Source organism: Schistocerca gregaria, chromosome X, assembly GCF_023897955.1.
Source record: "Schistocerca gregaria isolate iqSchGreg1 chromosome X, iqSchGreg1.2, whole genome shotgun sequence".
In the NCBI taxonomy this organism is placed as follows: domain Eukaryota; kingdom Metazoa; phylum Arthropoda; class Insecta; order Orthoptera; family Acrididae; genus Schistocerca; species Schistocerca gregaria.
This window is the reverse complement of record NC_064931.1, coordinates 613,527,339-613,552,190: the sequence shown is the minus strand read 5'-3', so window position 1 is coordinate 613,552,190 and position 24,852 is coordinate 613,527,339. Positions and strand designations below refer to the sequence as shown.

The window sequence follows — 24,852 nt, the reverse complement described above, 5'->3', positions numbered from 1 at the left end:
TGAATCTGGAGAGAAAAAGTGCCTTATACATGCATATGTCAGTGAAATGAATCTATCCCAATTATGATAAATGCTTCACAACACAACCTTGTTTGATATTGGTTTCTCATACAAAGAACAAGTTCATGTAACAAAGCCTCTGTATTAAATTACATTATTATTTACTGTAGCCTTAGCCATGGTAGTTGCAAATTTGGCTTAGGCTTGGTGTTTGGTGTTTATAAATGTTACTATAACTCACTAGGATCATATTGTAATATAAGGAAACTTTATGGAGAAAGATATGCATAATTAATTTTTCAGCATTATGAGAACATTTAGTGATTAATTCATTTTGTGTGTGTAATCTTGATGAAAAAATATTATATAAAGACATTGCTTGGATAGGTAGCAATGAAGTGCTAATTACAAAGAACACACTGAAATCTGTATACAAATTCTCTCGTCCTATGAGCTTCCAAATATGTACTTACTATCTGTGGACTATACTGAGTCGTCAGAAAAATTCTGAAAAGCTTGAAAGGGTTTTGCAGGGGATTTTGGGCTGAAGAATAATTGTGGAGCATTTTTTCAAAATTTGATAAATGGAACATTTACAGTTTTTCATAAAATGAATTTTTCTCTTTCACCTGGATAAATATGTAGGAGCATTTGAATTTTTACATGACTATTAGGTATCACTGACAGTAAAGGATTGTAATGAAATATATTAAAATTTAATTTTTATAGCAGTATATTAAGGTGTGATATTTCCAGTGTTTGTTAAAAGTAGATAGATGCTTACAATTATTGCTGGTATTAATTATGTTGCTTTCTTTAATTCTGTGTACTTTTTCCACAACTAATTTTTTATATGCTTTAGTGTTTATTATATGCCTAAATTGTTGTAAAATGGATATTTTTGCATATATTATTACACATAACCATTTTTTTAATCTAAAGTTATTGACTTTATTGAGAAATTCAAACAATAATAATAGCAATACAGTTGCATAATACAATAATAGCAAATATAACTATTTTAACATATTTGTTTAGCTTATATCATTATCATCAATATTACATGAAGTATGAAATGAATAACACAAAAAATATTGCATGTTACAATCACATTTTTATTGTCAAGTTTTCCCTCTTACATCTATACATTATTAATCTAGGACACCTTTGTAAAATTCTTTTGCATCAAATGTAATTTCAAAATACTTTATCAAGGCAGACACATCTTTTTCCTTTTCTTTGCATCTCATATTTGTTTTTTAGAAGGTTGGATGTCAGTATTGTTGGATGGCATGGTTTCTTTCATCTCAGGATGTCATCTTGTACAGGATCTCCAGAGTATGAATTGCTTACTGACACACTAACAATTTTCTTTGCTTTCATGTATGAAATGATATGCTGGCTGTTTATTTTGAGTGGTAGCTTGGATTTTAGTACCTTCTACACACTATCATTTAGAGTTTTAACTGCCCAGTCTGTGTTTAGAACTTTGAGAGTACCATTCTCTTCTAAAATATCATAGTATTCTTTAGGAGACAAGGTACTTCCTTTTTTTTCTGCAAGACTGGTGTTCTACCATACACTAGGTCTGGAGGCATGTCGCTATGGCCATGAACAGTGAGAAGTGATGAATATTATTTAATTTTGTGCTCTTGTCCAAGAACACAATAAGCATTGCCATCATACAACTGTTTTTATTTTGGCTGCTGCAAGAATCTGAGAATAGATGTATAACAGGTGCTATCATTTGGTGATTTTTTATCTAAGTCAAAAAGAAAATCTAGCAAAGCTGAAGCAACTTGATTGCATCTTCTTGAAGATTCTGTCTCCAACTAGGTGTCAAACATGAACCTTTTTTCTTTTTTTGCTCCTTAGTACAGATCATAATGCACAGATTGCATTAACATACTTGTCTAGTGTAAAAAACCTCACTGACTGATAGTTTTGGAATGGATTGGTTTTGCTACAGGTCAAAGCAAATCGTAATGACTGTTGGATTATCTTCCTTCATTGTATCATAAAACCTCTTTGCATGAGTTTTATGTAACCTGTAGCTAGTTCGTAGTTCATTGTTCTTTTGCCGACATGTTTCTGCTTTTATTTCCATTAAACCAACCTTACAAGTGGAGGAGATATCAGTATGAGGTGTCCTGAATGATAGATTGAAATGTTTGTAAAATATAAGCTTGTACTATGATAAGGAACATTGTTCAGTCCTAAATTTTTCCTTTCGTCACAGAATCTCTTGAACATTGTATTGACTGTGAGAGCTGAAGACAAATGGCCTCTCGAAGAGTTGTCCCTCCCATGATGGCTCTCTCTGCAATTCATAGTGGCAACAATTACCTCCTTATGTTCCTTTCCTGTTCTGTAACCTCACCTTCTTTGCTTTGGCGACCTTCCTATTTCATGGAACAAGCTTGCTAAATAGTATAACCTATACTTCGACATTTCAGATACTTCCTGGAAAGTTGCAGCACAAACAGGCACCACTTCATAATTTCTTTTCCTAATGGTATCTACATCTACATCTACATCCATACTCCGCAAGCCACCTGACGGTGTGTGGCGGAGGGTACCCTGAGTACCTCTATCGGTTCTCCCTTCTATTCCAGTCTCGTATTGTACGTGGAAAGAAGGATTGTCGGTATGCTTCTGTGTGGGCTCTAATCTCTCTGATTTTATCCTCATGGTCTCTTCGCGAGATATACGTAGGAGGGAGCAATATACTGCTTGACTCTTCGGTGAAGGTATCTTCTCGAAACTTCACCAAAAGCCCGTACCGAGCTACTGAGCGTCTCTCCTGCAGAGTCTTCCACTGGAGTTTATCTATCATCTCAGTAATGCTTTCGCAATTACTAAATGATCCTGTAACGAAGCGCGCTGCTCTCCGTTGGATCTTCTCTATCTCTTCTATCAACCCTACCTGGTGCGGATCCCACACTGCTGAGCAGTATTCAAGCATTGGGCGAACAAGCGTACTGTAACCTACTTCCTTCGTTGTCGGATTGCATTTCCTTAGGATTCTTCCAATGAATCTCAGTCTGGCATCTGCTTTACCGACGATCAACTTTATATGATCATTCCATTTTAAATCACTCCTAATGAGTACTCCCAGATAATTTATGGAATTAACTGCTTCCAGTTGCTGACCTGCTATTTTGTAGCTAAATGATAAGGGACCTATCTTTCTATGTATTCACATCACATTACACTTGTCTACATTGAGATTCAATTGCCATTCCGTGCACCATGCGTCAATTCGCTGCAGATCCTCCTGCATTTCAGTACAATTTTCCATTGTTGCAACCTCTCGATACACCACAGCAATATCTGCAAAAAGCCTCTCGCATAGCCCTCCTCACACTGCATTTCGCTTCGCGTAATTTTTGTTTGTCTGCAAGGCTTTGGCTATGTTTATGTTTGCTGTGAAGTTCCCTTTGCTTCCGCAGCAGTTTTCTAACTCGGTTGTTGTACCACGGTGGCTCTTTCCCATCTCTTACGATCTTGCTTGGCACATACTCATCTAACGCATATTGTACCATGGTTTTGAACTTTGTCCACTGATCCTCAACACTATCTGCACTTGAGACAAAACTTTTGTGTTGAGCCGTCAGGTACTCTGTAATCTGCTTTTTGTCACTTTTGCTAAACAGAAAAATCTTCCTACCTTTTTTAATATTTCTATTTACGGCTGAAATCATCGATGCAGTAACCGCTTTATGATCGCTGATTCCCTGTTCTGCATTAACTGATTCAAATAGTTCGGGTCTGTTTGTCACCAGAAGGTCTAATATGTTATCGCCACGAGTCGGTTTTCTGTTTAACTGCTCAAGGTAGTTTTCAGATAAAGCACTTAAAAATATTTCACTGGATTCTTTGTCCCTGCCACCCGTTATGAACGTTTGAGTCTCCCAGTCTATATCCGGCAAATTAAAATCTCCACCCAGAACTATAACATGGTGGGGAAATCTACTCGAAATATTTTCCAAATTATTCTTCAGGTGCTGAGCCACAACAGCTGCTGAGCCCGGGGGCCTATAGAGACATCCAATTACCATGTCTGAGCCTGCTTTAACCATGACCTTCACCCAAATCATTTCACAATTCGAATCTCCGTCAATTTCCTTCGATACTATTGCACTTCTTATTGCTATAAACATGCCTCCCCCTTCACTGTCCAGCCTATCTCTGCGGTATACATTCCAATCCGAGTTTAGGATTTCATTACTGTTTACGTCTGGTTTCAGCCAACTTTCTGTTCCTAGTACTATATGGGCGTTGTGACCGTTTATTAATGAGAGCAGTTCTGGGACCTTTCTATAGACACTCCTGCAGTTTACTATTAGCACATTAATATTGTTATTCCTTGTTGCATTTTGCCTACTCGTGCCTTGCCGCGTCTCAGGAGGCGTCTTGTCGGGCCTAGGGAGGGAATTCTCTAACCTAAAAAAACCCCATGTGTACTCCACACGTACTCCGCTACCCTCGTAGCCACTTCCGGCGTGTAGTGCACGCCTGACCTATTCAGGGGGACCCTACATTTCTCCACCCGATAGCGGAGGTCGAGAAATTTGCACCCCAGCTCTCCGCAGAATCGTCTGAGCCTCTGGTTTAAGCCTTCCACTCGGCTCCAAACCAGAGGACCGCGATCGGTTCTGGGAACGATACTACAAATAGTTAGCTCTGATTCCACCCTGCGAGCAAGGCTTTCTACCTTCACCAACTCCGCCAACCGCCTGTACAAACTGAGGATGACCTCTGACCCCAGACGGCAGGAGTCATTGGTGCCAACATGAGCAACAATTTGCAGTCGGGTGCACCCAGTGCTCTCTATCGCCGCCGGTAGGGCCTCCTCCACATCTCGGATGAGACCCCCCGGCAAGCAGACAGAGTGAACACTGTTTTCTTCCTTTATGTATTCTGGGGGTCCACTTCTCTGAGCTAGGGTGAAAATATATAAAGAAATTTTACAAGAAAATTGTCTTGATCCATTTTATGTAATGATGTCATGTGATGATGAAAGTGTGAAATATCTTTTTTGCAGAGTGCAGCAGCTTTGCATTCTTTCATTTCTTTAGCTTTTGAAGGTGAAATCTCTAGTCCATGGTTGCATTTAACGAAAGGTTCTTTTTAACACTTTTTGATTTGTGTGTCAGGTCAATGAAAGCTCTTCTTGAATCAAGATATTCTCCAATTGGAACATTCTTTGACCTGTATGCCATTTTCAGAATTGTGAGGCTCATAATTCATTCTGCTTCCTCATGCTATACTTTTTTGCAGACATACACATGAGCATCAAGTTAATACTAGTCTAAAAGTAAGCTGCATTTGTTTCTATGACAGTAAAGTCTGGTTGCAACACTATTCCCACCAGTAAGTATTGTTACAACAATGGGTAACATTGCTTAAAGCAACCAATATACTCCATTATTGTTAACTGCTTGCTACAGAAAGAGAGTAGAGACTTACGCTGTAACTGTGAGAATGCACGTATTAAGTTTTGCTAAAACCTTGTGAAACTATACACAGTAGTAGTCCACTTTTGCTAAACTTGGTTCATGAGTTTGAAGTGAAAGATCAACATATGCCATCACAATGCCTAATTTTTTGCATATACAGAGTTTTGAAAAAATGCTCCTCAGTCACTGAGAAAAAAATTCAACATGATGCACCATTTCTGTGTTAAGTAGCATTAAAGTGAACCAGTCAGGTCATCATGCATTCAAACTCAAGGAACCTGCGAGAGACAATGTCGCCAGACTTGTTCTTCATTTGGTTTCCTCAAACACAGCAAACATAACTTTTCCTTACCAAGCTTGCATTTACCATTTCCAGAAAGGCACATTTTTAGTGGTAATGAGCATTCGAACAAGACGTCTGTGCATTACTGCATTTTTATATCTGTGCATTACCATGCTGCATTTTAGTGCATGCTAGTGCTTGAATTTGTTTATGCAACAACCTGATTTGCTAGCTTCAGTACTAAATAACATGGAAATGGTGCAACATATCAAATTTTTTCTTAACAAATATGTCTCAGTACAGTCTCCCCTGCAACACACTTACAAGCTTTTCAGAACATTGAAATATGCTTCAGGAATTGGGTATGATAATGAATAATTAATAATATTCACTTTCACTTTAGGTCTTCAAATTTGTAGTTGCAATTGGTGATGGTGAAAAAAGTGAAATTGTAATTTTTTTAGGTCATCCAAGACAGTACAAGTTGATAATGTGGATTATAACAGCAAGCTTGTAATCCGTCCTGTACACCGTGGTGATTCTGGTGAATATACAATAACAGCCACAAATACATCTGGAAAGGATTCGGTGACTGTGAATGTGACTGTCACTGACAAACCAACTGCTCCAGAAGGACCACTTCAAGTAAGAGCTTCCCAAAATGGATATTGATACTGTATTTTTGTACGTGGTTCAGTTATGATACAAAATATATATTTTTACAATGAATGAAGCAGATTAGATTAGATTAATACTTGTTCCATAGATCATGAATACGACACTTCATAATGATGTGGAACGTGTCAGGTTAATAAAAGATGTCTGTACAAGATATTACATTACACAAAATATTGCATGATACTAATGTTTAAGTTGTTGTTGTAGTTTTTTTCCTCCCTTAATTTATATCTAAAAATTCAGCCAATGAGTAGAAGGAGTTGTCATCTAGAAATTCTTTTAATATATTTTTAAATGTTAGGTGGCTATCTGTCAGGCTTTTGATGCTGTTTGGTAGGTGACCAAAGACTTTTGTGGCAGCATAATTTACACCTTTCTGTGCCAAAGTCAGATTTAACCCTGCATAGTGAAGATCATCCTTTCTCCTGGTGTTATAGCTATGCACACTGCTATTACTTTTGAACTGAGTTGGAATATATATACTGTGAGGTGAATACTTTTCTACTCAATGATGAATTACCCCAGAATATGATGCCATACGAAAGCAGTGAATGAAAGTAGTCATAGTAAGCTAATTTACTGAGATTCTTATCAGCAAAATTTGCAATAACCCTAATAGCATACGGAGCTGAACTCAGATGTTTCAGCAGACCATCAATGTGTTACTTCCAGTTTAACCTCTCATCAATGGACACAGCTATACATTTTGAAAATTCTACCTTAACTACAGACTTCTGTTCAAAGTCTATATATATTACTGGAGTTGTGCCATTTACTGTACGGAACTGTATATACTGTGTTTTATCAGAATTTAAAGAGAGTCCGTTTGCTGAGAAACACTTAGTAATTTTGTGAAAAACATCATTTACAATTACATCACTTAGTTCTTGGTTTTTGGATGAAATGAATACTGCACTTCTGTTGACTCCAACAACTAAAAACAAATGATACTAAGTTGTCATTGGCAAGTAAATCTTTGACACTTTATCATTAGTGCTAATTTAAAAATCTCTTACGTGCTCTCCACATGTTGTCACCTGGGAATATACTAATACAACTGTAATACCCAACTCCTTGTTCTTGTGCCTGTCTGCTGTCCAGTGTTATGTCTTTATGTTTTTGCTCAGGTCATCTTTGTGTTCCACCAGGTTTTTCCATCATCCAGTTAATTCCTTTTTTCCGCTTTAGGTATCTGATGTTCACAAAGAAGGATGTAAACTCAAATGGAAGCGACCAAAGGATGATGGAGGTACTCCAATCGAATATTACCAAGTTGAAAAGATGGATCCAGAGACAGGCTGTTGGGTACCTTGTGGAAGATCCAATGAACCAGGTTAATATAACTGATTAGTGTTTGTGAATGTCTAGTCTCATGAGTAAATGTTGTACTAAAATATATGGGAAAATGGGGAAAATGTGTTAAATATGCTACCATTGACTTAGTTATAAAAATTTTCCTTAAGCTTCGTCAGTTGTGATGTTACAGTCCCTTCTCCTTCAAGCCATCAAAATTCACAGAATTTAGCTGTCATTGTTGGTCTCTTGTTAGAAAACATAAGATAACATTGTGAATAGACTTGGGGATAAGATGCTAAAAATTGGCATCTGAGAAACCAGATTTGTGTGGTAAATAGTATGAGGTATTTGTGAGGGAGGAAGACAGCTACTGGCTACTAGCTAAGTTTTGAATTTTACATTATTGAAAAAGATGTATCATTGTCAGATGTTTATACTCCATGAATTATCTAGTCTTCATAATGAAGGATGGTTTTCTTGTTTCATGGTATTGTTAAATTTATCATATTTAGTATTATATTTACACTCATGAGTAATTATATTATCATTTAATTGCTATGGTGAAGAAAAGGTGCTTCTGCCAGGGAGGTGAATGGAATAGTTTGACCTGTCACTTGATGGGGATGTTATCAGGCCTTGTACTGTCTGACAGCATGGTAATCAAAGCGTGTAACATCAGTGCAGTCGATCATATACCAATTGCAGCTGGTGGCACATGGAATGCTTCACATATGAGATCATTCAGGCACTGAACTTTCAAAGGGGTACCTGAAGATCATGCATTAAGGGAAAGCATCTTCACTGTAATCAATTGCTATTGATGTTGATGACAAGGGCTGCCATTGACTATTTCAGATTGTAACACTATACAGATTAGATATGACGAACTGCAGCAAATCATCCACCAGTTAAAGCTGCAAAACAATGTTTATTCAGCAGCCATGCTATACATAATGACCTCCTCATTAGAGGGGTGCATGATCCAATGCCACACACAAGTTGATGTACTCACCGGACATCACATGGTACTGAAATTAGCATCGACTTAGTAACATTGCCATTGGATCCTCAGAGTAAGGGAAAAGGTCAAGTGGACTGATGAGTCACTATATATGCTGGTATACACCGTTGGCAGGATAAAAGCATATTGAAGACCTCTCATGTGAAAGCTATGTACATGAGATGGATTTATACCTCTTATGTGTCAGCTGTTGTCTCTCATTTGAAGAAAATACAGCAATATACTATAGGATCACATGTATTGATTTGTTTGCCTTTGAGACACCACAAAACAGTTCATCACTCTGTCACTGCTGAATTGTATCAGAATGGTTCAAGGAGTACTCTACAGACATTAGGCTGCCATCACTCATGAGTAATTATGTTATCATTTAATTGCTGTAGTAAAGAAAAAGTGCTTCTGCCAGGGAGGTGAATGGAATAGTTTGGGCTGTTGTTAGTTGATAGGGGAGTCACTTATGTTATTGTTTAATTGCTATTTCTATTGAGGATATTTGGGATATCATAAATGAGCTGTGAGCAATTAGTCCTTGGCTCTGGACAGTGATTGAGTAATCATACATCATGGTCTTCCAACAGTGGGTTGGATCCCTAGTGGAGGTCATAGTACAAGACATCACAGCCACCATTATTAGGGCAAGGTGGTACTATGAATTATAGGTAGGTGTGTAATGATCATGAGCATACTGTACACCAGATGACCGCAATAAGTTCACTTTTTGGCTTCTTACAACAATTGAAGTATTATCCACCACACACTATTAAATATTTATTAGGTTGGTGCATAAGTTCATAGTATTTTTGTTTTGCATGTTGGTATTCTTGTTGCTATGTTTTCATTTATTGATAATCATATTTTATTTGTAACTCACTGTTGCTATGTGAGTTTACATATTGGCATTTTGTCATTTGGAGTTAGTGAGTGGAACTGTAGACACTAGAAAATGAAGTGCCAAGTGGAGATATCAGATAATTTCTGACAGATACTTCTGTTTGAGTTCAGTAGAGGAGTGACAGCAGTGGAGGCAACCAAAAACATTTGTGCTCTGCATGAGAATAATGCCATTAGATATTGTATGGCAAGAAAATCATTTTTCTTGTTTTAAGGCGTACTGTTTTGACTTTCCACTTCCAGGAAGACCATCAGCATGTGATGAAGATCATTTAAACACATTAATCCATTCTCAGTAAACTCGAGAACTGGCAAATGTGATGAACTGTTATCATTCCACCATTGTGCAACATTTGCATGCAATGAGTGAGGTTCAAAAATCGGGTGTATGGATACAGCGTGCTCAATTCCAAAGTCACAAAAATCTGTGGGTGGCCGTAAATGCATCTCTGCTTTCTCATCATCAATTGGCTCATGAATAACACTGGCCATTCCTATCCTGTATTAGTTGTGGTGATCAGAAATTGTCTTTATGCTAATATAAGAAAAAAAGAAATCTTTAAGCCCAAACAAAACAGCAGCTCCCCATACAAAGACCTGTGTGCATCCATGAAAGATAATGTTATGCATCTGGTGGAACAGCAACAGTGCCGTGTACTATGAATTGCTTCCCTGAGGTGTAGCAGTCACTGCTGACATTTATGGTCAACAACTGAGATGTCTTGCAGACACAATCTGAGAACTGTGACAAAGAAAACTGTGTGATATGATTCTACTCCATGATAATGTCTGCCTGCATTCTACTACACTGACAAAAAACACTATGCAGGAGTTAGATTGGGAAGTCACTCCACACCTACTTTATTCACCTGCAGCCTCAGATTTTCACCTTTTCAACTTCCTGTCAAACAGCCTTCAAGGAACTTCCTTTCTGGATGATAATGCGCTCTGAACATTATAAAAATTCTAGATTCTAGAAATCTAAAAATATGGAATCAATTTGACATCCCCTGTCAATAACACTCATTACTTCATGAGTATGAAGAACTAATTGTTTTTCACAAGAATGATATTTTGTGAATCCATACTGACTATCTGTCAATAAATCGTTTTCTTTGAGGTACTTCATAATGTTCAAACACAGTATATTTTCCAAAACACTACTGCAAATCGACGTTAATGATGTGGGCTTGTAATACAGCAGATTGCACCTACTTCCCTTTTCGGGTATTGGTGTGACTTGAGCAATTTTCCAGTATTTAGGTATGGATCTTTCAGTGAGCCAGCAGTTGTATATAATTGCTAAATACAGAGCTAATGCATCAGCATACTCTGAAATGAACCTGACTGGTATACAGTCTGGACCAAAGGCCTTGCCTGTATTAAGTGATTTACACTGCTTTGCTCCACCGAGGATATCTACTTCTGTGTTTTTCATCTTGGCAGTTGTACTTGATTGGAATTCAGGAATATTTACTTCGTCTTCTTTGATGGAGGAGTTTCAGAAAACCGTGTTTAGTAACCCTGCTTTAGTAGTTCTGTCATTAGTGACTTCACTGCTGTTATCGCACCGTGAAGGTACTGATTGTGTCTTGGCACTGGTGTGCTTTATGTATGGACAAAATCTCTTTGGGTTTTCTGCCAGATTTTGAGAGAGAATTTCATTGTGGAAATTATTAAAAGCAACTCGCATTGAAGTATGTGCTGTATTTCGAACTGCTGCAAAACTTTGCCAGTCTTGGGGATTTTGCATTCTTTTAAATTTAGCATGCTTTTTTTGTTGCCTCTGCAACAGTGATCTGACCCATTTTGTATACCACGGAGGTTCAGTACCATCTCTTATTAATTTATGTGGTATATGTCTCTCAATTGCTGTTGATACTCTCTCTCTTTTTGAAATCATTCAACATCTTTTCTATGCTTACATGATCAGATTGGAAGGAGTGAAGACTGCCTCTTAAAAAGGTGTTAAGAGCATTTTTATCAGCTTGCCTTGCACTTCTTTTTGATGGTTGTAGGTGTTACGATATTCAGCCTAGCAGCAACTGCCTTGCGGTCGCTAATCCCTGTATTTGCCATAATACTCCCTACTCATCCAGGATTATTTGTTGCTAAGAGGTCAAGTTTGCTTTTGCAACCATTTATGCTTCAAGTGTGCTCATGATCTTAATTGTGCAAAATAATTTTCTGAGAAAGCATTCAGTATAATTTCGGATGACATTTTATGCCTGCCGCCGGCTTTAGATGTATACTTTTTCCAGCATATAGAGGGTATATTGAAGTCACCACTGACTATAATTGTATGAGTATATATGTGTAATTGAAATGAGACTCAAGTTTTCCTTGAACTGCTCAGAAAATATATTTTCAGAGTCGGGGGGGTTGGTAAAACGATCCAATTAATAGTTTAGTCCGATTGTCAAGTGTAGCGTCTACACATACTATTTTGCAGGAACAATCTATCTCAATTTCACTACAAGGTAAACTACTTCTGACAGCAATCCACCACCAGCAGTATTTAATCTACCCTTTCTGATCACTGTTAGATCATTTGAAAAAAATTGCGCTGACCTTATTTCCAGGTTTAGCCAGCTTTCTGTACCTATAACTATTTGAGCTTCAATGCTTTCTATTAGCACTTGGAGCTCTGATTCTTTTTCATCACAGCTACAACAATTTACAACTATAAGACCAATCATTTTTACAACTACATTAATGTGTTTTAGCTGCCCTCCTTTAGACGGATAAGCTTTCTGTGGTTTCCCGAGACCCTCTAACCTAAAGAACTTCCCAGTCCCTTCCAGACAGCCCCCACTACCTGTGTAGCCACTTCCTGTGTGTAGTGGACTCCTGACCTATTAAGTGGAACCCGGAAACCCACCACCCGGTGGCACTAAAGGAATCTGCAGCCTACACGGTCACAGAACAGCTTGTGCCTCTGATTCATACCCTCCACTTGGCTCTGCACTAAACGACCACAGACTGTTCTATTGATGATGCTGCAGACAGTGAGCTCCACCTTAATCTCGCAAGCAAGACTGGCAGTCTTCACCATTGCAGCTAGCTGCTCAAAACCAGAGAGAATCTCCTCCGATCCGAAGTGACACACATCATTGTTACCAACATGAGCCACCACCTGCAGTTGGCTGTACCCTGTACTCTTCATGGCATCCGAGAGCACGCTTTCCACATCTAGAATGACTCCCCTCGGTATGCACATGGACTGCACACTGGCTTCCTTCACCTTCTTGGCAGCCATGTTCCTAAGGGGCTGCATTACATGCCTAATGTTGGATCTCCCAACTACCAGCAAACCCACCCTCTGTGAATGCCCAGACCTTGTGGACTGAGAATCTTCCTCTGGAACAGGATAGATGACTGTATCCAGCTTAGAGACTTCGTCAGCTGCATATAATGCTTGAAACTTGTTCATCAAAGGAACCAGGGAGGCCGTACAATCAGCCCCTTGGAAAGTCTTTTGCTGCCTACCAGACTTTGGAATGATCTCCCACTTGACCGCAGTTAAGAGGTCCACCTCAGTGCAGGCAGTAGCCTGGGCAGCCACAGCAGTGCACCAATTTGGGGACACATGGGATGTGCTGAGCGTCCCTTGCATCCCTGTGACCAGCTACGCTACAGATCAGTTTGCAAATAAAAACTTTATTTATGAAAATATACAGTACAATCACCAACAAACTTTACATATTCACATACACCTTTGCCTTTAACCCAAATAAACACAGATTCGTTTACAGATATTTTCCTCCTATTACGAGTATATAATGACAAAGAAGAAGGAGAAACATATGCTGATTTACCAAAATCCTTATTAGCCAATTCAGAAATATGGTATGTGTGAAAAGCAATAATGTCTCTGTCAACAAAACTTTCAAGTCCAGGAACATTTGGTACTCCTGTACCACCAGGAACAATGGCTATGGTAAACCATCCGTTACCATGACCAAACGAATCATTTATATCTAAACTAAAATTAAGTCTGCAACTGACGAATACAGCAGGACCATCCAGCAGGGCTTGTGCAGCGATAGACTTAACTGGAATACGATTCTTCTTGTCTCCAGCTGTTGTAGCAAATTCAATGTTCTCGATGGTCTTGTAGACTGTTTGTTTAGAACGACGGCGATATCCTCTGAACGGCATCTTGGCAGCGTTCAATGCAGTTGCCTGTGCAGCAGCAGCAGTCTGACAGAGCCGCTGCGCTGCGCTGCTCGCTTATATACATGTCCGAACACGCGTGACCTTGATTCGGACTTAGAATATTTCTGCCTGCTGGCGGAGCATTATCCCGTACGCGGGCACTAGCCATACTAGGTGCCCGCGTACGCTGTGCGCCAGCCAGGTGCGCTGCCACAGTGGTGCCTCTTGACAGCAGCCTCAAGCTGTCTGATGGGAGCTAACATGGCCTGGATCTGTGAGCAAAGGGTCACCAACTCGGCTCGCATCTGTATACAGCAATCTCAGTTGCTTTCCATTACTGAAGTCGCTCCTGTTTGTTTTAACAAACAAACGGTGTACTTGGCTTATTAGCAGCAGGAATTTGAGGTGCTCTCTCACTGACGGTCTAACCAACACTGAGCTGCACTAACTGAAACAAACAATAGCCTGTATGATACGAGGGTCAATAACAATGGTGGTACTGTATGCTACATTATTATTAAAAGAAAAAGTTGTGCCTAGTAAGCACTCGAACACGCAAGAAATTACAAAAATAAACTAGTAACTACACAGGTATCTGTAAATAAGTCGCTTTTGTTGGAAGCTCATCAAAATATATAACAAACAAATGGTGTACTTGCCTTTTTAGGTAGGAACTCGAGGTGCTCTCTCACTGACCATCTATCCAACACTGAGATACACTAACTAAAACAAACAAAAGCCTGTATGATACAAGGTTTGATACAAGGGTCGATAACAACAACGGTACTGTATGCTACACTGTTATTAGAATAAAAGGTTGTGCCTCGTAAGCACTCAAACACACAAAAAATTACAATAATAAACTAGTATCTACACATCTATCTGTAAATAAGTTGCTTCTGTTGGAAGCTCATAAAAATATATAACAAACGAATGGTTTACTTGCCTTATTAGCAGCAGGAACTCAAGGAGCTCTCTCACTGATGGTCTATCCAACATACATTACAAAAATGAAAAAAAGAAGCTTAGCAGTACTAATGATGTGCACATTTACAGTTCACTTCAACAGAGTATCACACCAGAAACAGTTGATTAATTCTGAAACATTTGGTACATGAGAGAACATGGCAAAACAAAGGAGCATATAGTATATGTACTAACTCTTGTAAGAATTTACAAGAGTTAGGTTGACATCAAGCAAGGGGTAGGCTGTGGTGAAGGGTGGGTGAGGGGTGTAGATTTAAAATTCCTTTGGGAGCAGTGACCCCATTATAATTATAACCTATAAAAGTGGATGATTGGTGCTCCACAAAATTGGAGAAGGACCATACCAATCACTACCTAGTGTTGGCTGGATAAAGGGCACTAGACAGGAATGATGAAAGTTTTACTCATTGATGGACTAAATTCTTACTCAAGAAGATTAGTAACCCTATTTGTCTGATGTTCAGCAATACTAAAAAATCTAATCCCATATACAATAGCGAAAACCTACCTGGAATGATTTGGATAGGAAAGTTAATTTTTATCTTTTGTTTGTTAGCAAATACAGCTAGATTTTCAGTTTGAGTGAAGTTATGGCTGCTTCAGAGATAATGGTCAAATGTTACTTTCTTTTATTTCATATATATTAATGCTATATGCTGTATCTGTGGAATAATTATTATGTTGATATAAGTTGATCTAAATACCATTAGCAAACTAAAACTTGTGATTAAAAATTTCACTTCAAAGTACAAGGAATACAACCTCTTGAAAACCTCACAAGCATTATAATTCATTTTTATTACTATTCACAATTGATTTTAAAATTGTCATTTTACATTTGTAGCTATGGAGGTTACTGGATTAACACCTGGGAAAGAATATAAATTCCGTGTAGCTGCTGTGAATTCAGAAGGTGAATCAGAACCATTAGTAGCTACAGAGACCATTGTTGCTAAAAATCCGTTTGGTAAGTATTTGCATTAATACTAGCCTGTTGAAAATATATTGTTATTTTTAATTAATCATAACAGCCTTCATATGTTTCCAATGATTAAGTTTATTGCCTTTATACTCTTAATTTTTCTCAAAATGAAAGGAGCTAAAAAGACAGTAACATATGTGAGAGTTTGCAACACTGAGAAATACACTTGTGTTAAGATGCATAATAAAACCCATATGATCATACTATCACATATCTATTTCTTTTAAAGCTGATTCATCCACACAGTTAGCTATATCATTGATCTTTGTGGTCATCCAAGAAAAGCATTGCTGGATCTACATGTACACCACATCTCTGAAATCTTAATCACTTTATCACTGGTATTTTGTTCTGTATTCACTTCTAGTTTGGTTTTATTTTGCCTGTGTTTTTTTTTTATTTCAGTATTGATTAACACTAGAGTATAGAGAATTTGTGTATTTTTTAAGTTGTTGATATAAAGTGTTAAATTTAATTCTCTGTTCCTATTTGTTCATGGTTATATAGCTTCTGGATTATTTACAAGTAGGTTTGTGATATTAAACTGAGGTAATTTGTTCCAGTAAGCTGTATTCAGTATTTTCCTCTGTATGCTGTATTACGCCACCTGTTTAAATGGAATCAGAATGTTTAGCTTCATAGTATTACAGAAACTTTAAAGAAACATGCACCATCACAAACAAGGTTTGATATGGTTAAAGTGGTGAAGGCTGCCTTCTTTTAAATAACTAAAAATATGACTCACGCTAACTTCAGTAGAAATTTACTTTCGCTACTGACAATCTGTTTTTTGTTATTATTATTATTATTATTATTATTATTATTATTACTATTAGATTTATTTGTTCTTGCATCATTATGTTTAATAGTATGGTACAAGTCACCTGATGAAGAAGCAATGGAGAAATGCTTGTACATAAAACACACGTCTCTGGTAGATGTGTAGATTAATCATATTACATATGTTATTATCTCCCGCCAGCACAATAATGTGTGTGCCATCTCCCTCTCCCTCCTTGCCTTGGAATGGGAATATTGATTTGCTATTTAGGAGCCGTGGAATGTTTATTAAATAGGTCATTACATAGAAAGCTTTAAGTGATATGATCTTCACAATAAAAATAAAGTAAATAGGCACTGAGAGACATACAATGGGAAAATTATCCTAACACAGTCTTTTGTAGGTGGTGTTTTCCCTCTTGCATTTGGATAGACAAGAAGTCTACAACACATTGCATCCTGCAAAAATGGCATATCATCATTAAGGATATTCCTGAAGTTCTTCTGTTACTTCACAAGAATGCCACAAATCCATGAGATCTTACCCTCTGTTCTCCAGCAGTCTTGCCAGGTTGTTGCAGGACATGAGAACAGGAAATATGAATTTTCATATGCTGCAAAATACATGATTCTTACTCTCCTTCTAGTTTTCTTTCATTGAGTATGTATATGATTCGAGTGACACAGAAAACTAATCTTCATACAAACTATTTGAATTCTAGTTTTTAAAATTGCAGTTCTAGGGCACCTACAACCACTACCATGATGTGTTAAACTGACGAGAGAAATAAATAGGAAACTATATGTGTTTTTCAAGATAACTGCTTTCCTGTCTTTCCAAAATAAGGCGGAGAGTCATAGCTTAATGCCCTACCGTCATTTGAGTTCACTAGAAACAAAGTCAAGCTCAGTTGTAGAATAACGTAGCAGGCTATTGACCAATGCTTTGACAGAATCATCTTGACCAAAATGTGGAGAAGCTTCCAGCAATACATTAATCATATCGTTTCCTATCTGTCTGTGTTTTCACTTGTATTGAGATGAATGAGAGCTCTGTCTAGTCTTACAGACCAGATTACATGTAAAATTACTTAGATAACACTCCTCTCATAATGAAGATAACTACAGTTTGTGTATACGGAAGTCAGATATGGAAGAGAAATAAGTACAAATACACATTTTATCTAGTTTTGTTGCATGCATTCAGGACCCTCACTATGACTGACGTCATTCCGTTTACATCATGAAGAAAAGTTCCCTTGTAACCACATGTTTTTGTAGAGAAAACTTTTAAATGATAAACATTTCACTCATATCTTTGGGTGTTTTCTGTCTTTTTCTACAGTGCATTAAACTTGGAAAAGAATATCTGTCTTAATCTATCACATGTACATCACAGAATTCTACAAAAGTAATGCTTCAGTGGCACTAAAGTTGTTATTTCACTTATTTACTCACTTCTTCTTTGTTGTTTTACAGATGAACCTGGTAAACCTGGTGATCTAAAAGCTACAGACTGGGACAAGGATCATGTTGATCTGAAATGGACACCACCAAAGGATGATGGAGGCTCACCTATCACTGGCTATGTTGTAGAGAAGAAAGACAAGTATGGACAGTGGGAGAAAGCTCTGGAGGTTCCAGCAGGGCAGACAACTGCCACTGTGCCTGACCTAATTGAGGGACAGCCGTATGAGTTCAGGGTTCGTGCTGTAAATGCTGCTGGGCCAGGTGAACCCAGTGATGCCACACCAACAATTATTGCCAAGCCACGTAATCTCGCTCCAAAAATAGATCGAACAAATCTGATAGAAGTAAGAATCAAAGCAGGTCAAAACTTTGGATTTGATGTCAAAGTTAGTGGAGAACCTCCGCCAACAACAAAATGGCTGTTACAAGGAAAAGAAGTGAGACCATCAGAGAGAATTAAAGTTCAGCACGCAGAATATAATACAAAAATTAATGTGAGAATGGCGACAAGAGCTGAGTCAGGAAAGTATAAAATTGTGGCAGAGAACATTAATGGGCGTGATGAAGCAGAAGTAAATGTAATTGTTTTAGGTAAGTTCAGATAAAAGTAAGGATTATCAAAATGTTCATACTATGTCTAATTAGTGGGATGTGAAGTAATTTAAAAATTTCATGTTACGTATAATGGTTATTCTGGCAAACAGAAACAATGAAATAAATGGGAAAACTTAATAATAAATTCTGTCAACATTCTTTATAGCATTTTTGCTATGCCAGTGTACACTTCAAAGTCACAGCTATAAAGACAGTAAACAGATTTTACTATGAAGCTTTGTATCCTAATAGTTTAATTTTATGTGATAATGTTGAATGTTTGTAGACAAATGAAATAACAGAACTAGGGCACACATTCCTGCTTACCATCTCCTTAATAGCAGTAATACCAAAAATCTTTTAAGTGTCATGCACAACAGTAATGACCAAGATGCAACGCGTATTTTATGAGCTATTCACATATAATTTTCCCTTTCTTGGATACTCCAATGATCATAGCAGATTTGTGTGTTGGGTCTGTGTCCATCATAAGAGTTCATGCAGGTTTTGTTGCTGTGTGACAAACATTAGTAGGGCAGGAGGGTAGGGAGAGGATTGGCAGAATATATATACAAAAAAATATTATTTAATTTAAAAATAAAACCAGTAACCTTATGACGAACTTCTTTGTTCGTAATAACATGGGTCACATAGAAGCGTTTGTTGTCACTTGTCACTCAGCAGTATTGTGATTGAATATTGTTGATGTGATATTTACTTGTATTTTAGACAAACCAAGCCCACCTGGTGGTCCACTGAAGGTATCCGACATTCATGCAGAGGGTTGCAAGTTAGCCTGGAACCCACCAGCAGATGATGGCGGTCAGCCTGTTGAAAAATATGTTGTTGAAAAGATGGACGAAGCTTCAGGTAAAGTATTAACAATTACAAATATGTAGTATATAAATTGTGAAGTATGCACCATGCAGTGTGGCTTACATTGATACTTTAACTTGTATGAGGGGCAGTCAGATGAAAGCAATACATATTGAAAAAAGTAAGTGAACTGGTTATTATCCCATAAGTAATAGCCGTAACTGTTAACAGATTATCCTACTGTGAGACAAGACAGTCTATGCCTTCATGGAAAACCCTTTTGGTTGCCTGCAGAACCATGATTGTACCCAGGTGTGCACCTCTGTGTCCAAAGCAAATTGATGGCAGTGAATGTCTTTCTTTAGGACTCCAAAATATGGGAAGAGGTCAGGATTGTGTGGAGGATGTGTAAGGGCTTCCCAGCAAAACTTCTGCAGTATAGTTGAAACAACCTTGGAAGCTAGTTGTTGCCAAAGTTGTTTTAACTATGCTGTAGAAGTCCTTACATATCCTCCATACAGTCCTGATTTCCCCTCTTGCAGTTTCGCTATTTTTGGGACCTAAAGAAAGATATTCATTGCCATCGATTTGCTTTGGACAAAGATGTGTGCACTTGGGTACAATCGTGGTTCCATAGGCAGCCGCAAACATTTTTCCTAGAAGGCACTGACTGTCTTGTCTCACAGTGGGTTCATGTGTTAGCAAATATGGCAATTGCCTTTAAAATAATAAATGGTTTTCTTACTTTTTTCCACCTGTCTTGTTCTCAGTTGACTACCCTTGTACTCCATTAATGTTCAAGCTTCTGTAGACCATATTACTACTTCCCAGAACTCACTTCATTTCAAACATTTATGTTTGTAATTCATACCTTGCTTGCTCTGTTTGTTTGTTATGGACATGTTTTACAAAGGACTTGTATTTGGGAAGACAAAGGTTCAAATTCTCATTTAGCCATCCAGATTTAGGTGTTCCATAATTTCTCTAATCTGACTATGGCAAATGGTACGATAGTTCCTTTGTAAAGGGCATGACTGATTCCCTTCCCCATCTTTTTCTTATCTGAGATTGTCATTGGGACATTAAACACTTATCCTCCTGTTTTTTTTCTCAATGAAATAGGCAGGTTCAGATATTCGTTGGCATAATTATAGTCTCTCCATTATGATCCTCTGGCCAAGTTGACCCCAAACTTTGAAATGGCATGCGTCATCGAAGTAACTATACTATCAGTTGGGTAAGCAATGCATTCAACATGCAAGTCGCTGAAGTGGCATCAACTCAAAAGACTTGCACCATGCCTGGTCTACCTGACAGGAGGCACTAGCCACACGACATTTTCATTTCCAGTAACCAATGCAAGTAATCTCAACTAGGTACAGATGCATTAATGTTGGAAGAATATGTACTTATTCATGGATTTCCCCAAGATGCTGTTGTGGTTCCTATATTCTTGGTGTTATCTTATTAAATAAAATTATTAACGTACTTGATCACTATATAATGGATGTAGCATAAATGAAAATTTTGGTTAAAATGATAGTTTGGTCAGTACTTTTAAAAGATTAAATGAATTTGCTCTGATTTTAATCCACTTGAGCTAAATTTCTGAGTGTCTGTATGTAAACCTAAAAGAAACTAGTATATTTTAAACTATTTTACTGCCTTTATTAACTTTGCATTTGGAATTCCAGGAAGGTGGGTACCTGCAGGAGAAACAGAGGGTCCTCAGACATCTCTAGAGGTTGATGGGCTCACTCCAGGACACAAATATAAATTCAGAGTCCGCGCTGTCAACAAGCAAGGAAAATCAGAACCATTAACAACAGCACAAGCAATTGAGGCAAAGAATCCATTTGGTTAGTTATCTACCATTGTTCTGCTGTATTAAATTGTTTTTCAGTTTCATTAATGTCATTTTGTTGAAAGCAAAAATTATGCATAGAATTCAAAGATGCTGCAGTCATAGTTCAGTTTTCGAAGTACAGGACTATTGCAGAGATAAATTACTGCACTGCAAAGCTTTGGGTTCAACATTTGCAATAATTTGCATTTTTTATGAATGTTCATACAATCCATGCACAGGATGAGTGTGCAATGTTTTATAATGTAGGTCTGTGAATTTTTCATTCAGTGTAGCACCATTTTTGAATATGAAGAGGTCAGTAATTATTATATTTCGTACACACAGCTAAAATCGTGCTTTACCACTAATTTGTGAGTAAATCTGATAATGGGGTTTCATGGTACCTAAACATTTTTGTGTTTGTGTTTTACAGATGAACCAAGTCAGCCAGGAACTCCAGAAATTACGGATTATGATAAAGATTTTGTTGAGCTGAAATGGTCAAAGCCAGAAAAAGATGGAGGGTCACCCATTACTGGCTACATAATTGAAAAGAAGGACAAATATAGGTAAAGTGCTTTCTATAACTTTTACTGTGGTCAGCTAATAAAATTGCATGTATATAAACTGGATTAGTGTGTCAAATACAGTACATTGCAAAAACTGAATTTTTTATGAAGTTGCTATACAAAACATGAAATTATGCATGCACCCAACTGAGATTGCTACATGGATCTCCAAAGATTGAGATTACATTTTTTAATGGTGTGTTGACAATGTTAGTTTTGTATGTACAGGTAATGTAAACCACCTGACAGGACTTCATATGGACATTAAAACATAATTTTGGATGTTATCTGAGAATCAAGGAGTTACCAATCTTTACAGATTATCACCACAATCACCATTTTCACTTATGCCTCTCTATTAGATTCCATGAATACATGTGAGGCTTAGCACAGAACACTGGACTACAGTCCAGTAATTTCTGTCTTAATTTAAAACTGATTTAAATATTATTTCTTATGATTTTCATAAATAAAAATATGAAAGTTACCATATGCTAACATTCTGAGACCTTTGTCATCATGATCAGCAAACACTTAAGGAACAGAAACTGTTAAATCTAAGCATTAGAAAAAATTCTCGCCACAACTTACTATGCACACACACACAAACACACTATATAGACTGAATAAAAAGAATGCTCCATGCATAACATTATTGTGAAACTGTGTATTGTTGAAAACCAGTTGTTTAAAGTCTGCAATAAATCATACATGTCTGTCCATCAGTAGTAAAGGAATACTATGACCCACATTTAAGTGTAATCTCTTTGTAAGTACTTTACTATAGTTCACTAAAACTGAGAACAGTGTCAGATTTTTACCATTTTGCCTCAGCCAGCTCTGTTAAATATTCCATGCAAACTATTTAAAGTTTTCTATCAGTTTCACACAATTTCTCATTAGCTAAAAACTCTTACTGCAAGAAAACAACAATTTTTTTGGCATCCAAGACACTGCTGCAAAAACTATAATGATGTAATATTTTTCTGTTATAGTCCAAACTGGGAGAAATGTGCTGAGGTGGAAGGTGATGTTACAACAGGCAAGGTTCCAGATCTTATTGAGGGCAACCAATATGAATTTAGAATTCGTGCAGTTAACAAAGCAGGGCCTAGTGAACCTAGTGCACCAACAAAACCACATACAGCACGACCAAAGAACTGTAAGTGTGTTATTAAATACAACAAATTAGTGAACGTTTTTTAGATCAAAGGTCAGAATTCAGAACTAATGCTCTCATATTTTTATGATCTGCGTATTATAGTATGTATCGTAAAGTGGCTGCAATTGATTTGATCAGTTAGCTATTTCTGTCTGTTAATTTGCTTATTATTCTTATTTCCATCCATTAACTCTTCTTTGTTTCCCACTTATTAGTAAAGTGAAATGCTTACAATAGGAATTTGTGTGTTCATGTTTACCAACATATGAATTAGTTATGAAGTAACCTGTTCTGTACAATCTGTGAATATTTATTTTCAATGGTAAAGTATTCTGCAGGATCAATATGTGAATGTTTATTTACAAAGCTGAAATATTATTTACTTGTGATTTGAATTACATGAACAAGGGAATAGGGTGGAAGATGCAGCATCGTACAATTAAGAGACAGTGATATGAGAATAGCCTGTGATAAAATAATTTTTGGAAAGATGACACACTTGCTACAATGTTATTGGCAAAGTTTTGATGTCCCATCCTGCCACCTTCTTGTGAAATTTGAAGAATTTGTCTAATTAAAACATTTTCACATGAAAATATGAAGAAATGCTGACTACTTTTCTCAGTGGCTTGAAAGAAGAAGAAGAAGAAAAAGTAGAAGTAGAAGTAGAAGTAGAAGACGAGTAAAGATGTAGCAAACTTCATACATGTGGAGAAAAAAAAACACACTGCCTGACCAACACAGCTCTCCAGTGCCACACCTATCACCACAAGCAACTGATACCTGATAGTTGATGTTTTTGGGATACCATTGGAAGAGTCTTTGATCAAAATGAAACCTCTGGTACAGCAAATTGTACACAAATATGAATGCAAATATGTGAACCTGCACAAGGAGCTTAAGACCTGCACTAATACAGAAGTCTCTGTTACAATTTTGGTTAATTGCTAATGAGCAAATTAATGTATTAAGTTTACCCGAGTATGCCTAATAACTATAGGATGGCCATGAAGATGTTAATGCATAAACAACTACTGTGCTTCACACATACTTTGACACTGACAAAGCTGCTGAAATTGTTCCTTAATATCTTCTCATTTTCTATGGAACCAAACAATGTATGACAGAAACTGGAAGGGCTTGGTATCACCACACACAATTTGGCACAAGGATGGGCATGCTACCACTACTGTTGCTTTTGGTTGCACTAGACAAATTGGAAGACCATAAGGAGTTCATACTGGGGATTTATATTTTTACTGGCCAAGTGACTCTCAAAAAATTACAAGCTGAACAGGTCGCAACAAAATGCTCAGGTTGCAAGCTATCAGGCACTTAGCACAACATTGTACCAGGCTGAAGCATTCTGTAAAATGCGCTGCCAGTCGTCACAAGTGTGCCAACTGCCACCAGGTGCACGAATTTAGTTACAAAAAATGTGAATCCTTCAAGAACATTTCCAAGTATCAGTGCACTCAGTCATTGAAGGCAACTAAAACTGGAACTGACATGAGCTATGGTGCTGCAGCTTCTCCAGACACCAAGGAGTCACATGTATGGATGAGTGTGCATCCTGCACAGTCTAATCTGACACAAGACCTATCAATAGCTACCCACCAACGCTCTTTGCAGACAACAAGAAGAAGAAGAAGAAGAAGGAAAAAAAAAACAATCAACTGGCATCTCTCAGATGATTCCTTGAGTTGTAGAGTTAGCCAACAAATATCTCATAGTTTTAGTTCCAAAAGACTGATGCCACATTGGTCAGCAATTTGATACCCACACTGATCGAATTTGGAGGAACTCTGAGACAAAACAACACACTGCAAAATACAATCAAACAGTTTACCTTGGACC

General features: G+C 37.4%; 1 protein-coding gene across 50 annotated transcripts in view; it reads left to right on the top strand.

Annotated features, from left to right (window-relative positions):
- LOC126299121 (twitchin) overlaps positions 1-24,852 on the top strand; it is a 484,418-nt gene that overhangs the window by 342,405 nt on the left and 117,161 nt on the right. For all 50 annotated transcript variants that reach the window (XM_049990829.1, XM_049990822.1, XM_049990871.1 and 47 more), the window contains 8 exons: positions 6,210-6,390; positions 7,612-7,756; positions 15,621-15,743; positions 18,018-18,599; positions 19,332-19,472; positions 21,113-21,277; positions 21,698-21,833; positions 22,829-22,995. In XM_049990829.1, the coding sequence (XP_049846786.1) occupies positions 6,210-6,390; positions 7,612-7,756; positions 15,621-15,743; positions 18,018-18,599; positions 19,332-19,472; positions 21,113-21,277; positions 21,698-21,833; positions 22,829-22,995 (1,640 nt within the window). The remainder of the gene's footprint in view (positions 1-6,209; positions 6,391-7,611; positions 7,757-15,620; positions 15,744-18,017; positions 18,600-19,331; positions 19,473-21,112; positions 21,278-21,697; positions 21,834-22,828; positions 22,996-24,852) is intronic.